Source organism: Oncorhynchus mykiss, chromosome 5 (genome assembly GCF_057628025.1).
Source record: "Oncorhynchus mykiss isolate SJ-2025 chromosome 5, ASM5762802v1, whole genome shotgun sequence".
Lineage (NCBI taxonomy): Eukaryota > Metazoa > Chordata > Actinopteri > Salmoniformes > Salmonidae > Oncorhynchus > Oncorhynchus mykiss.
The window spans coordinates 93,332,321-93,349,254 of NC_143026.1; the positions used below are offsets into that span (position 1 = coordinate 93,332,321).

General features: G+C 42.2%; 1 protein-coding gene and 1 long non-coding RNA gene across 18 annotated transcripts in view; one reads left to right on the forward strand and one right to left on the reverse strand.

Annotated features, from left to right (window-relative positions):
• The window catches only part of LOC110523050 (kinesin-like protein KIF1A), a 145,273-nt gene that overhangs the window by 102,607 nt on the left and 25,732 nt on the right, over positions 1-16,934 (forward strand). For all 17 annotated transcript variants that reach the window (XM_090236434.1, XM_090236438.1, XM_090236436.1 and 14 more), the window contains 4 exons: positions 814-922; positions 1,698-1,764; positions 3,544-3,628; positions 4,164-4,269. In XM_090236434.1, the coding sequence (XP_090092560.1) occupies positions 814-922; positions 1,698-1,764; positions 3,544-3,628; positions 4,164-4,269 (367 nt within the window). The remainder of the gene's footprint in view (positions 1-813; positions 923-1,697; positions 1,765-3,543; positions 3,629-4,163; positions 4,270-16,934) is intronic.
• Positions 4,211-16,934, reverse strand: part of LOC149983633 (uncharacterized) — a 452,711-nt gene continuing 439,987 nt past the window's right edge. The window contains exon 3 of the long non-coding RNA XR_016496380.1: positions 4,211-4,348. This is a non-coding gene — a long non-coding RNA (uncharacterized LOC149983633). The remainder of the gene's footprint in view (positions 4,349-16,934) is intronic.

Sequence of the window (16,934 nt, forward strand, 5' to 3'; positions counted from 1 at the left end):
TTGATAGAAGTGGTTTACAGTCTTCAGAGTCATTGATAGAAATGGTTTAGTGTCTTCAGAGTCATTGATAGAAGTGGTTTACAGTCTTCAGAGTCATTGATAGAAGTGGTTTAGTGTCTTCAGAGTCATTGATAGAAATGGTTTAGTGTCTTCAGAGTCATTGATAGAAGTGGTTTACAGTATTCAGAGTCATTGATAGAAGTGGTTTACAGTCTTCAGAGTCATTGATAGAAGTGGTTTATAGTCTTCAGAGTCATTGATAGAAGTGGGTAACAGACAGTCTTCAGAGTCATTGATAGAAGTGGGTAACAGACAGTCTTCAGAGTCATTGATGTAGGGTCAGGCTTACCACCTGTTTGATAATAAAACCTGCCTCTGATGTGATGATTACGTTCACGTTTCTCAGGACCTGGGATATACATTGTAATAAAATGTTTCTTGTACTTGGGTAATATTGTATATAGATGCAAATAATTTGTTTAATTTTTAATGTTTTATTATTTTATTTGTCAGGGATCAAGCACAACAAATTTGCACCTGTTTTAGCTACAATACTAATTTCCATCTCCAGAGGCAATCCTCTCTAACGTTAAGGGATGATTGTTTGCTTCCTGGGTTTTGTGGCCCTCCTGACTGAGTGATCTCATTCCGTTTCCACAGGACTGTACTGAATGGTTCCTTTCTCTCTCCATACATCTCTTTGATCACCCCTCTGTTTCAGCCCTTCTCTCCTCACAGTTCTCCATGTTCCCTGCTACTGGAAAGTGAGTGTCCTTGGCAGTAACCTTGTCTCCCTTCACCTCCTCCCTTTAGTCCCTGCCACCAAGCTGACTGCCCTGATGCGCCCTACAGCCGGGCCCTGCCACTGCAAGTATGACCTCATGGTGTTCTTCGAGATCTGTGAGCTGGAGGCCAGTGGAGAGTGAGTATCAGTCACCACGAACACCACCACAGGATTACACTGTACTTTACAGCAAACCAACTCACCACAACCTTTTGTAAACCAAGTTCTATGAATGATAATCTACCACTGTCGACTGGCCTGATCTGTTGGCCGGTTCACATCCTTGGTGGTTGGTTCACTCGAAAATAAATAGACTGAAAAGGGTTCCACTGCACTGTACATGCAGAGACTCAGAGACTCAGAGACTCAGAGACTCAGAGACGCAGAGACTCAGAGACTCAGAGACTCAGAGACGCAGAGACGCAGAGACGCAGACTCAACCACTTAGAGACTCAGCCACTCAGAGACTCAGAGACGCAGAGACTCAGAGACTCAGAGACTCAGAGACTCAGAGACTCAGAGACTCAGCGACTCAGAGACTCAGACTCAACCACTTAGAGACTCAGCCACTCAGAGACTCAGCCACTCAGAGACTCAGAGACGCAGAGACTCAGAGACTCAGAGACTCAGAGACTCAGAGGCTCAGAGACGCAGAGGCTCAGCGACTCAGAGGCTCAGCGACTCAGAGACACAGCGACTCAGCGACTCAGAGACTCAGAGACTCAGAGACTGGTGGGTGAAATGGTAAGCCTGTTATGTACTACAAACGTCTTGATTTAATGGATATTAACACAGTGGAATGTCGACGCAAGAACCAGAGTTACGACAACAACAATATCAGCAACAGCTTTAATGTCATTCAGAACTTATTGGCCGATGTGAAATCAATGAGAGGTTTGTTTCTGCCCTACAGCTACGTCCCAGCAGGAGTAGACCATAGAGGAGGCATGCCTTGCCATGGGACGTTCATGCTGCACCAGGTGAGTCATTTTAGGGAGTGGAATGACAGTTATGATTTCATCTGGTTTGCAGGTGGATATAATAATATAGAATGATATAGAATCATATAGAATCATATAGTCTCATATAGAAGAATATGGAATAATATAGAAGAATATGGAAGAATATGGAAGAATATAGAAGAATATAGAATAATATGGGAGACAGGGTAAAGAAGTATTATTAATTGAGACAATTGAAACATGGATTGTGTATGTGTGCCATTCAGAGGGTGAATAGTCAAGACAAAAGACTGAAGTGAACATGGGTATGGTAGTAGGTGCCAGGCGCACCGGTTTGAGTGTGTCAAGAACTGCAACGCTGCTCGGTTTATTTTAATGCTCAACAGTTTCCTGTTTGTGTCAAGAACGGTCCACCACCCAAAGGACATCCAGCCATCTTGACACAACTGTGAGAAGCATTGGAGTCCCTGTGGAACGCTTTCGAACAACTTGTAGAGTCCATGCCCCAACAAATTGAACTTGTTCTGAGGGCAAAAGGATGGGGGTGCAAATGAACATCAGGAAAGTGTTCCTAATGATTTGTACACTCAGTGTGTATAAAATACTTTCTCTATCTTCCTGATAACCAGATGCTCCCAGAGAGTGGATAGGAAAAGCTCTGTCAGAGTAGTCCAGTCTAGTAGAGTTGGTGTTTAGTCTAGTCTAGTCCAGTCTAGGCCAGTTGGTGTTTAGTCTAGTCCAGTCTAGTCCAGTCTAGTCCAGTCTAGTCCAGCCTAGTCCAGTCTAGTTCAATCTAGTTCAGTCTAGTCCAGTCTAGTTCAGTCTAGTCCAGTCTAGTAGAGTTGGTGTTTAGTCTAGTCTAGTTCAGTTCAGTCTAGTCCAGTCTAGTCCAGTCTAGTCCAGTCTAGTCCAGTCCAGTTGGTGTTTAGTCTAGTCTAGTCCAGTCTAGTCCAGTCTAGTCCAGTTGGTGTTTAGTCTAGTCTAGTTCAGTCTAGTCCAGTCTAATAGAGTTCAGTCCAGTCCAGTTGGTGTTTAGTCTAGTTCAGTCTAGTCCAGTTCAGTCTAGTCTAGTTCAGTCTAGTCTAGTTCAGTCCAGATCAGTCTAGTTCAGTCTAGTCCAGTCTAGTAGAGTTCAGTCTAGTTCAGTTCAGTCAAGTCCAGTTCAGTCCAGTTGGTGTTTTAGTCTAGTTCAGTCTAGTTCAGTCTAGTTCAGTTCAGTCTAGTCCAGTTCAGTCTAGTTCAGTCTAGTTCAGTCCAGTCCAGTTCAGTCCAGTTCAGTCCGGTCCAGTTCGGTCCAGTTCAGTCCAGTTCAGTCCAGTTCAGTTCAGTTCAGTTCAGTTCAGTCTATTTCAGTCCAGTTAAGTTCAGTCTAGTTCAGTCTAGTTCGGTCCAGTTCGGTCCAGTTCAGTCTAGTTCAGTCCAGTCCAGTCCAGTCCAGTTCAGTCCAGTTCAGTCTAGTTCAGTTCAGTCCAGTCCAGTTCAGTCTAGTTCAGTCCAGTTCAGTCTAGTTCAGTTCAGTTCAGTCTAGTTCAGTCCAGTTCAGTCTAGTTCAGTTCAGTTCAGTTCAGTCCAGTCCAGTTCAGTCTAGTTCAGTCCAGTTCAGTCTAGTTCAGTCCAGTCCAGTTCCAGCCTCTATTTGGCTGCTTTGATTCTTGGTATTGTGTTCGCACCGTGTTCCTGTTACGTCGTTATCTCTGGACGGTATCTCTCTGTACTGGTGTTCTGGTGTCTCTGGTATCTCTAATGGTACAATCACTATTCTATCTCTCTCTTATTCATTCTGCCTCCCCCCCCCAGGGCATTCAGAGGAGAATAACTGTGACAATCGTTCATGAGACAGGTGAAGACATCATGTGGAAAGATGTCCAGGAGCTGGTTGTGGGTGAGTCAGGCTCACATTGAAGTGGACGGTGTGTGTTTGTTTGTTGTGTATGTGCATGTGCCTGAGTGTGTGCTGTCTTTGTGAGTGTCTGTCTCTCTGTGTGGGGTTGTGTGTGTGTGTGTGTGTGTGTGTGTTGAATATGTATTTAACACCAACATTTACAGTATGTAAGTTCTCCTCCTCTTCATCCTCTTCATCCTCTTCTTCATCCCCCTCCTCCTCCTCCTCTTCCCCCAACTCTTCATCCTCCTCCTCATCTTCTTCTTCCTCCTTCTCTTCCTCCTCCTGTTCTTCCTCCTCCTCCTTCTCATCATCCTCCTCATCTTCCTCCTCCTCCCCCTCCTCCTCATCTTCCTCCTCCTCCCCCTCCTCTTCATCTTCCATCTCCTCCCCCTCCTCTTCATCTTCCTCCTCCTCCTCTTCTTCCTCCTCCTCCTCTTCTTCTTCATCTTCCTCCTCCTCCTCCTCCTCCCCCTCCTCTTCTTCATCTTCCTCCTTCTCCCCCTCCTCTTCTTCATCTTCCTCGACTCCCCAGGGCGTATAAGTAACTCTCCCGAGGGGGACGATACCATCATAGACCCCAACATCCTCTCTCTCAACATCCTGTCAGCTGGGTATGTCAGACCCATGCAAGACGACAGGTATGTCCCATATTCTACCCGTCAAAAGGGACCCAATCACCCACGGCTCATGTTCCAATAGCAGACTTATTCCACGATTCTAGGATTTTTTTTGGGGGGGGGGGTGGGTGATATGACAATATAAGTTTTAGAGAATATATACAGTAAGTTACATAGAACATTCAGTTATATTTTGTTGATGCATAAATATTGTTTACTTGAACTGTTTATATCAAAGTTCAAAGTTCGTTTACGGTCCTGAACATTTAAAGATTACATCATTACATCATTACATCATTATAACCAATGCTCCTTTTGCAATGTGTTTCTCCTGCCTTTAAAATTCTAAGATGTCACTAGGAATTCAAAACTGTAAATATGCACGATCACGATCACTATGGCGATGCTAGCACCGCGTTTCGTAAGCTCTGGGGTGCTCCAGAGACACGCGCACCTTGGGTTCAGCCAATCTCTGTGTCTCTCTCCACCAGCACACGGTGGGTTCAGCCAATCTCTGTGTCTCTCTCTACCAACACACGGTGGGTTCAGCCAATCTCTGTGTCTCTCTCTACCAGCACACAGTGGGTTCAGCCAATCTCTGTGTCTCTCTCTACCAGCACACAGTGGGTTCAGCCAATATCTGTGTCTCTCTCTACCAACACACGGTGGGTTCAGCCAATCTATGTGTCTCTCTCTACCAACACACGGTGGGTTCAGCCAATCTCTGTGTCTCTCTCTACCAGCACACGGTGGGTTCAGCCAATCTATGTGTCTCTCTCTACCAACACACGGTGGGTTCAGCCAATCTCTGTGTCTCTCTCTACCAGCACACACTGGGTTCAGCCAATATCTGTGTCTCTCTCTACCAGCACACGGTGGGTTCAGCCAATCTATGTGTCTCTCTCTACCAACACACGGTGGGTTCAGCCAATCTCTGTGTCTCTCTCTACCAACACACGGTGGGTTCAGCCAATCTCTGTGTCTCTCTCTACCAGCACACAGTGGATGAGGGACATACATACCTCTTTCTAAACAGCACAGCAAGCCACCTCCCATCACAGACAAGGAGCACAACCTCTCCTGGGATACAGAGAGCCAAACCACTGAACACAACCCCTTTAAGGCACGGCGGTTCACTACAATATATAACTACTGAACACAACCCCTTTAAGGCACTACAATATATAACTACTGAACACAACCCCTTTAAGGCACGGCGGTTCACTACAATATATAACTACTGAACACAACCCCTTTAAGGCACTACAATATATAACTACTGAACACAACCCCTTTAAGGCACTACAATATATAACTACTGAACACAACCCCTTTAAGGCACGGCGGTTCACTACAATATATAACTACTGAACACAACCCCTTTAAGGCACTACAATATATAACTACTGAACACAACCCCTTTAAGGCACTACAATATATAACTACTGAACACAACCCCTTTAAGGCACGGCGGTTCACTACAATATATAACTACTGAACACAACCCCTTTAAGGCACTACAATATATAACTACTGAACACAACCCCTTTAAGGCACGGCGGTTCACTACAATATATAACTACTGAACACAACCCCTTTAAGGCACTACAATATATAACCACTGAACACAACCCCTTTAAGGCACGGCGGTTCACTACAATATATAACTACTGAACACAACCCCTTTAAGGCACGGCGGTTCACTACAATATATAACTACTGAACACAACCCCTTTAAGGCACTACAATATATAACTACTGAACACAACCCCTTTAAGGCACGGCGGTTCACTACAATATATAACTACTGAACACAACCCCTTTAAGGCACTACAATATATAACTACTGAACACAACCCCTTTAAGGCACGGCGGTTCACTACAATATATAACTACTGAACACAACCCCTTTAAGGCACGGCGGTTCACTACAATATATAACTACTGAACACAACCCCTTTAAGGCACTACAATATATAACTACTGAACACAACCCCTTTAAGGCACGGCGGTTCACTACAATATATAACTACTGAACACAACCCCTTTAAGGCACGGCGGTTCACTACAATATATAACTATTGAACACAACCCCTTTAAGGCACGGCGGTTCACTACAATATATAACTACTGAACACAACCCCTTTAAGGCACTACAATATATAACTACTGAACACAACCCCTTTAAGGCACTGCAATATATAACTACTGAACACAACCCCTTTAAGGCACGGCGGTTCACTACAATATATAACTACTGAACACAACCCCTTTAAGGCACGGCGGTTCACTACAATATATAACTACTGAACACAACCCCTTTAAGGCACTACAATATATAACTACTGAACACAACCCCTTTAAGGCACTACAATATATAACTACTGAACACAACCCCTTTAAGGCACGGCGGTTCACTACAATATATAACTACTGAACACAACCCCTTTAAGGCACTACAATATATAACTACTGAACACAACCCCTTTAAGGCACGGCGGTTCACTACAATATATAACTACTGAACACAACCCCTTTAAGGCACTACAATATATAACTACTGAACACAACCCCTTTAAGGCACGGCGGTTCACTACAATATATAACTACTGAACACAACCCCTTTAAGGCACTACAATATATAACTACTGAACACAACCCCTTTAAGGCACTACAATATATAACTACTGAACACAACCCCTTTAAGGCACGGCGGTTCACTACAATATATAACTACTGAACACAACCCCTTTAAGGCACGGCGGTTCACTACAATATATAACTACTGAACACAAACCCTTTAAGGCACTACAATATATAACTACTGAACACAACCCCTTTAAGGCACGGCGGTTCACTACAATATATAACTACTGAACACAACCCCTTTAAGGCACTACAATATATAACTACTGAACACAACCCCTTTAAGGCACTACAATATATAACTACTGAACACAACCCCTTTAAGGCACTACAATATATAACTACTGAACACAACCCCTTTAAGGCACTACAATATATAACTACTGAACACAACCCCTTTAAGGCACGGCGGTTCACTACAATATATAACTACTGAACACAACCCCTTTAAGGCACGGCGGTTCACTACAATATATAACTACTGAACACAACCCCTTTAAGGCACGGCGGTTCACTACAATATATAACTACTGAACACAACCCCTTTAAGGCACTACAATATATAACTACTGAACACAACCCCTTTAAGGCACGGCGGTTCACTACAATATATAACTACTGAACACAACCCCTTTAAGGCACTACAATATATAACCACTGAACACAACCCCTTTAAGGCACGGCGGTTCACTACAATATATAACTACTGAACACAACCCCTTTAAGGCACGGCGGTTCACTACAATATATAACTACTGAACACAACCCCTTTAAGGCACTACAATATATAACTACTGAACACAACCACTTTAAGGCACGGCGGTTCACTACAATATATAACTACTGAACACAACCCCTTTAAGGCACGGCGGTTCACTACAATATATAACTACTGAACACAACCCCTTTAAGGCACTACAATATATAACTACTGAACACAACCCCTTTAAGGCACGGCGGTTCACTACAATATATAACTACTGAACACAACCCCTTTAAGGCACTACAATATATAACTACTGAACACAACCCCTTTAAGGCACGGCGGTTCACTACAATATATAACTACTGAACACAACCCCTTTAAGGCACTACAATATATAACTACTGAACACAACCCCTTTAAGGCACGGCGGTTCACTACAATATATAACTACTGAACACAACCCCTTTAAGGCACTACAATATATAACTACTGAACACAACCCCTTTAAGGCACGGCGGTTCACTACAATATATAACTACTGAACACAACCCCTTTAAGGCACTACAATATATAACTACTGAACACAACCCCTTTAAGGCACTACAATATATAACTACTGAACACAACCCCTTTAAGGCACTACAATATATAACTACTGAACACAACGCCTTTAAGGCACTACAATATATAACTACTGAACACAACCCCTTTAAGGCACTACAATATATAACTACTGAACACAACCCCTTTAAGGCACGGCGGTTCACTACAATATATAACTACTGAACACAACCCCTTTAAGGCACTACAATATATAACTACTGAACACAACCCCTTTAAGGCACGGCGGTTCACTACAATATATAACTACTGAACACAACGCCTTTAAGGCACTACAATATATAACTACTGAACACAACCCCTTTAAGGCACGGCGGTTCACTACAATATATAACTACTGAACACAACCCCTTTAAGGCACTACAATATATAACTACTGAACACAACGCCTTTAAGGCACGGCGGTTCACTACAATATATAACCACTGAACACAACCCCTTTAAGGCACTACAATATATAACTACTGAACACAACGCCTTTAAGGCACGGCGGTTCACTACAATATATAACTACTGAACACAACCCCTTTAAGGCACTACAATATATAACTACTGAACACAACCCCTTTAAGGCACTACAATATATAACTACTGAACACAACCCCTTTAAGGCACGGCGGTTCACTACAATATATAACCACTGAACACAACCCCTTTAAGGCACTACAATATATAACTACTGAACACAACCCCTTTAAGGCACGGCGGTTCACTACAATATATAACTACTGAACACAACCCCTTTAAGGCACTACAATATATAACTACTGAACACAACGCCTTTAAGGCACTACAATATATAACTACTGAACACAACCCCTTTAAGTCACTACAATATATAACTACTGAACACAACCCCTTTAAGGCACGGCGGTTCACTACAATATATAACTACTGAACACAACCGCTTTAAGGCACTACAATATATAACTACTGAACACAACCCCTTTAAGGCACGGCGGTTCACTACAATATATAACTACTGAACACAACCCCTTTAAGGCACGGCAGTTCACTACAATATATAACTACTGAACACAACCCCTTTAAGGCACGGCGGTTCACTACAATATATAACTACTGAACACAACCCCTTTAAGGCACTACAATATATAACTACTGAACACAACCCCTTTAAGGCACTGCAATATATAACTACTGAACACAACCCCTTTAAGGCACGGCGGTTCACTACAATATATAACTACTGAACACAACCCCTTTAAGGCACGGCGGTTCACTACAATATATAACTACTGAACACAACCCCTTTAAGGCACTACAATATATAACTACTGAACACAACCCCTTTAAGGCACTACAATATATAACTACTGAACACAACCCCTTTAAGGCACGGCAGTTCACTACAATACATAACTACTGAACACAACCCCTTTAAGGCACTACAATATATAACTACTGAACACAACCCCTTTAAGGCACTGCAATATATAACTACTGAACACAACCCCTTTAAGGCACGGCGGTTCACTACAATATATAACTACTGAACACAACCCCTTTAAGGCACGGCGGTTCACTACAATATATAACTACTGAACACAACCCCTTTAAGGCACTACAATATATAACTACTGAACACAACCCCTTTAAGTCACTACAATATATAACTACTGAACACAACCCCTTTAAGGCACGGCGGTTCACTACAATATATAACTACTGAACACAACCCCTTTAAGGCACTACAATATATAACTACTGAACACAACCCCTTTAAGGCACTACAATATATAACTACTGAACACAACCCCTTTAAGGCACGGCGGTTCACTACAATATATAACTACTGAACACAACCCCTTTAAGGCACTACAATATATAACTACTGAACACAACCCCTTTAAGGCACTACAATATATAACTACTGAACACAACCCCTTTAAGGCACTACAATATATAACTACTGAACACAACCCCTTTAAGGCACTACAATATATAACTACTGAACACAACCCCTTTAAGGCACTACAATATATAACTACTGAACACAACGCCTTTAAGGCACTACAATATATAACTACTGAACACAACCCCTTTAAGGCACTACAATATATAACTACTGAACACAACCCCTTTAAGGCACGGCGGTTCACTACAATATATAACTACTGAACACAACGCCTTTAAGGCACTACAATATATAACTACTGAACACAACCCCTTTAAGGCACTACAATATATAACTACTGAACACAACCCCTTTAAGGCACGGCGGTTCACTACAATATATAACTACTGAACACAACCCCTTTAAGGCACTACAATATATAACTACTGAACACAACCCCTTTAAGGCACGGCGGTTCACTACAATATATAACTACTGAACACAACGCCTTTAAGGCACTACAATATATAACTACTGAACACAACCCCTTTAAGGCACGGCGGTTCACTACAATATATAACTACTGAACACAACCCCTTTAAGGCACTACAATATATAACTACTGAACACAACGCCTTTAAGGCACGGCGGTTCACTACAATATATAACCACTGAACACAACCCCTTTAAGGCACTACAATATATAACTACTGAACACAACGCCTTTAAGGCACGGCGGTTCACTACAATATATAACTACTGAACACAACCCCTTTAAGGCACTACAATATATAACTACTGAACACAACCCCTTTAAGGCACTACAATATATAACTACTGAACACAACCCCTTTAAGGCACGGCGGTTCACTACAATATATAACCACTGAACACAACCCCTTTAAGGCACTACAATATATAACTACTGAACACAACCCCTTTAAGGCACTGCAATATATAACTACTGAACACAACCCCTTTAAGGCACGGCGGTTCACTACAATATATAACTACTGAACACAACCCCTTTAAGGCACGGCAGTTCACTACAATATATAACTACTGAACACAACCCCTTTAAGGCACGGCGGTTCACTACAATATATAACTACTGAACACAACCCCTTTAAGGCACTACAATATATAACTACTGAACACAACCCCTTTAAGGCACGGCGGTTCACTACAATATATAACTACTGAACACAACCCCTTTAAGGCACGGCGGTTCACTACAATATATAACTACTGAACACAACCCCTTTAAGGCACTACAATATATAACTACTGAACACAACCCCTTTAAGGCACGGCGGTTCACTACAATATATAACTACTGAACACAACCCCTTTAAGGCACTACAATATATAACTACTGAACACAACCCCTTTAAGGCACTACAATATATAACTACTGAACACAACGCCTTTAAGGCACTACAATATATAACTACTGAACACAACCCCTTTAAGGCACTACAATATATAACTACTGAACACAACCCCTTTAAGGCACTGCAATATATAACTACTGAACACAACCACTTTAAGGCACTACAATATATAACTACTGAACACAACGCCTTTAAGGCACTACAATATATAACTACTGAACACAACCCCTTTAAGGCACGGCAGTTCACTACAATATATAACTACTGAACACAACCCCTTTAAGGCACTACAATATATAACTACTGAACACAACCCCTTTAAGGCACGGCGGTTCACTACAATATATAACTACTGAACACAACCCCTTTAAGGCACGGCGGTTCACTACAATACATAACTACTGAACACAACCCCTTTAAGGCACGGCAGTTCACTACAATATATAACTACTGAACACAACCCCTTTAAGGCACGGCGGTTCACTACAATACATAACTACTGAACACAACCCCTTTAAGGCACGGCAGTTCACTACAATATATAACTACTGAACACAACGCCTTTAAGGCACTACAATATATAACTACTGAACACAACCCCTTTAAGGCACTGCAATATATAACTACTGAACACAACCCCTTTAAGGCACGGCGGTTCACTACAATATATAACTACTGAACACAACCCCTTTAAGGCACGGCGGTTCACTACAATATATAACTACTGAACACAACCCCTTTAAGGCACTACAATATATAACTACTGAACACAACCCCTTTAAGGCACTACAATATATAACTACTGAACACAACCCCTTTAAGGCACGGCAGTTCACTACAATACATAACTACTGAACACAACCCCTTTAAGGCACTACAATATATAACTACTGAACACAACCCCTTTAAGGCACTACAATATATAACTACTGAACACAACCCCTTTAAGGCACGGCGGTTCACTACAATATATAACTACTGAACACAACCCCTTTAAGGCACTACAATATATAACTACTGAACACAACCCCTTTAAGGCACGGCGGTTCACTACAATATATAACTACTGAACACAACCCCTTTAAGGCACGGCGGTTCACTACAATACATAACTACTGAACACAACCCCTTTAAGGCACGGCAGTTCACTACAATATATAACTACTGAACACAACCCCTTTAAGGCACTACAATATATAACTACTGAACACAACCCCTTTAAGGCACGGCGGTTCACTACAATATATAACTACTGAACACAACCCCTTTAAGGCACTACAATATATAACTACTGAACACAACCCCTTTAAGGCACGGCGGTTCACTACAATATATAACTACTGAACACAACCCCTTTAAGGCACGGCGGTTCACTACAATACATAACTACTGAACACAACCCCTTTAAGGCACGGCAGTTCACTACAATATATAACTACTGAACACAACCCCTTTAAGGCACGGCGGTTCACTACAATACATAACTACTGAACACAACCCCTTTAAGGCATGGCAGTTCACTACAATATATAACTACTGAACACAACGCCTTTAAGGCACTACAATATATAACTACTGAACACAACCCCTTTAAGGCACTGCAATATATAACTACTGAACACAACCCCTTTAAGGCACGGCGGTTCACTACAATATATAACTACTGAACACAACCCCTTTAAGGCACGGCGGTTCACTACAATATATAACTACTGAACACAACCCCTTTAAGGCACTACAATATATAACTACTGAACACAACCCCTTTAAGGCACTACAATATATAACTACTGAACACAACCCCTTTAAGGCACGGCAGTTCACTACAATACATAACTACTGAACACAACCCCTTTAAGGCACTACAATATATAACTACTGAACACAACCCCTTTAAGGCACTACAATATATAACTGCTGAACACAACCCCTTTAAGGCACGGCGGTTCACTACAATATATAACTACTGAACACAACCCCTTTAAGGCACGGCGGTTCACTACAATATATAACTACTGAACACAACCCCTTTAAGGCACTACAATATATAACTACTGAACACAACCCCTTTAAGTCACTACAATATATAACTACTGAACACAACCCCTTTAAGGCACGGCGGTTCACTACAATATATAACTACTGAACACAACCCCTTTAAGGCACTACAATATATAACTACTGAACACAACCCCTTTAAGGCACTACAATATATAACTACTGAACACAACCCCTTTAAGGCACGGCGGTTCACTACAATATATAACTACTGAACACAACCCCTTTAAGGCACTACAATATATAACTACTGAACACAACCCCTTTAAGGCACGGCGGTTCACTACAATATATAACTACTGAACACAACCCCTTTAAGGCACTACAATATATAACTACTGAACACAACCCCTTTAAGGCACTACAATATATAACTACTGAACACAACCCCTTTAAGGCACGGCGGTTCACTACAATATATAACTACTGAACACAACCCCTTTAAGGCACTACAATATATAACTACTGAACACAACCCCTTTAAGGCACTACAATATATAACTACTGAACACAACCCCTTTAAGGCACTACAATATATAACTACTGAACACAACCCCTTTAAGGCACGGCAGTTCACTACAATATATAACTACTGAACACAACCCCTTTAAGGCACGGCGGTTCACTACAATATATAACTACTGAACACAACCCCTTTAAGGCACTACAATATATAACTACTGAACACAACCCCTTTAAGGCACTACAATATATAACTACTGAACACAACCCCTTTAAGGCACTGCAGTTCACTACAATATATAACTACTGAACACAACCCCTTTAAGGCACGGCGGTTCACTACATCACTAGTAATGATGCTGTATTTCAGCCTAAAGAACTGCAGGTCATACAGTGTATACACACTGGGTCTCTGTGCCTATGGAGTTTACCGTCTGCTCTCGCTTTATATACAGTATGACTGAACAACATTTATTAAAAAAAGCTTGTAGACATTCGACACAAAGAAGATGCTCCTGTATTGGTTGAATGAAGATGCTCCTGTATTGGTTGACTGAAGATGCTCCTGTATTGGTTGACTGAAGATGCTCCTGTATTGGTTGACTGAAGATGCTCCTGTATTGGTTGACTGAAGGTGTTCCTGTATTGGTTGACTGAAGATGCTCCTGTATTGGTTGAGTGAAGATGCTCCTGTATTGGTTGACTGAAGATGCTCCTGTATTGGTTGACTGAAGATGCTCCTGTATTGGTTGACTGAAGATGCTCCTATATTGGTTGACTGAAGATGCTCCTGTATTGGTTGACTGAAGATGCTCCTGTATTGGTTGAGTGAAGATGCTCATGTATTGGTTGACTGAAGATGCTCCTGTATTGGTTGAGTGAAGATGCTCATGTATTGGTTGACTGAAGATGCTCCTGTATTGGTTGACTGAAGATGCTCCTGTATTGGTTGACTGAAGATGCTCCTGTATTGGTTGAGTGAAGATGCTCATGTATTGGTTGACTGAAGATGCTCCTGTATTGGTTGACAGAAGATGCTCCAGTATTGGTTGACTGAGGATGCTCCAGTATTGGTTGACTGAAGATGCTCCTGTATTGGTTGACTGAAGATGCTCCTGTATTGGTTGACTGAAGATGCTCCTGTATTGGTTGAGTGAAGATGCTCATGTATTTGGTTGACTGAAGATGCTCCTGTATTGGTTGAGTGAAGATGCTCATGTATTGGTTGACTGAAGATGCTCCTGTATTGGTTGACTGAAGATGCTCCAGTATTGGTTGACTGAGGATGCTCCAGTATTGGTTGACTGCACAGTGCTCCATGGCTAATGCATAGCAGACTTAGCAAGGATACTTGAAGTTCACGCCGCCAAGATGCACAGCTTAACTGATTAACAGATTTCGGGCAAAGAGGATTTATTCCCTCCCTCCCTCCCTCCTCCCTCCCTCCTCAATCCCCTCACCTGTTCCACTGAAGCAGCTGATGCTTGGCAAAACGACATGTGGTTTTATACATCATAGAAGCAGGTCACAAGATCACTTGTAGAAAGCAAAGATTGTGACTTAAAGTATAAATTATTTCAGATTGATTATGATTAATCGTTAAGCCGTTATCTTTGTGGTAGTTGTGCTGTAAGGTGCTGTAAGGTGCTGTATGTGCTGTATGAGGACTTGTTATGCTTCAGCCAGTTATAGTAGTTTCCTCACTGGCTACACTGGCCATGCGACTCTACCGTTCCTTGATGCTAGTCTGGTGCTGTGATAGGTCCGTCTGTCATTTCACCTCTCACCCCGATCACTGCATACTCCTCCCCTTCTAACCATTATCCCACTACTATCTAAACCTCCCAGGATTATTCTGCACCATGTCAGAAATCTCTATCCAACACAACACTATGGCCATAATAACTGCATGATGTGGCACGCAAACACCTGCAAAGGATTGTTAGCCAAACTGAACATGCACTCTTCTCTTGCTGGCCCTGTAACATAGATCCCTAGACCCTGTGGATGAAGGGCTTCTTGGTGGCCCTGTAGCATAGATCCCTAGACCCTGTGGATGAAGGGCTTCTTGCTGACCCTGTAACATAGATCCCTAGACCCTGTGGATGAAGGGCTTCTTGCTGGCCCTGTAGCATAGATCCCTAGACCCTGTGGATGAAGGGCTTCTTGCTGGCTCTGTAGCATAGATCCCTAGACCCTGTGGATGAAGGGCTTCTTGCTGACCCTGTAGCATAGATCCCTAGACCCTGTGGATGAAGGGCTTCTTGCTGGCCCTGTAGCATAGATCCCTAGACCCTGTGGATGAAGGGCTTCTTGCTGACCCTGTAGCATAGATCCCTAGACCCTGTGGATGAAGGGCTTCTTGCTGGCCCTGTAACATAGATCCCTAGACCCTGTGGATGAAGGGCTTCTTGCTGGCCCTGTAGCTGATGGACGATCTTGATCCTCATTGGCCTCACCCTCTTGCATAGTATCTAATGATGGGATATACAGTGCCTTCGGAAAGTATTCAAACCCCTTGATCTTTTTCACATTTTGTTAAGTTACAGCCTTATTCTAACATGGACTAAGTCAAAAGAATCCTCAGCAATCTACACACAATACCCCATAATGACATCACTATACCCCATAATGACATTACAATACCCCATAATGACATCACAATACTCCATAATGACATCACAATACCCCAGAATGACATCACAATACCCCCATGTGATGTCATTGTGGGGTATTGTGATGTTATTTTGATGTCATTATGGGGTATTGTGATGTTATTATGGGGTATTGTGATGTTATTATGGGGTATTGTGATGTTATTATGGGGTATTGTGATGTCATTATGGGGTATTGTGATGTCATTATGGGGTATTGTGATGTCATTATGGGGTATTGTGATGTTATTATGGGGTATTGTGATGTCATTATGGGGTATTGTGATGTT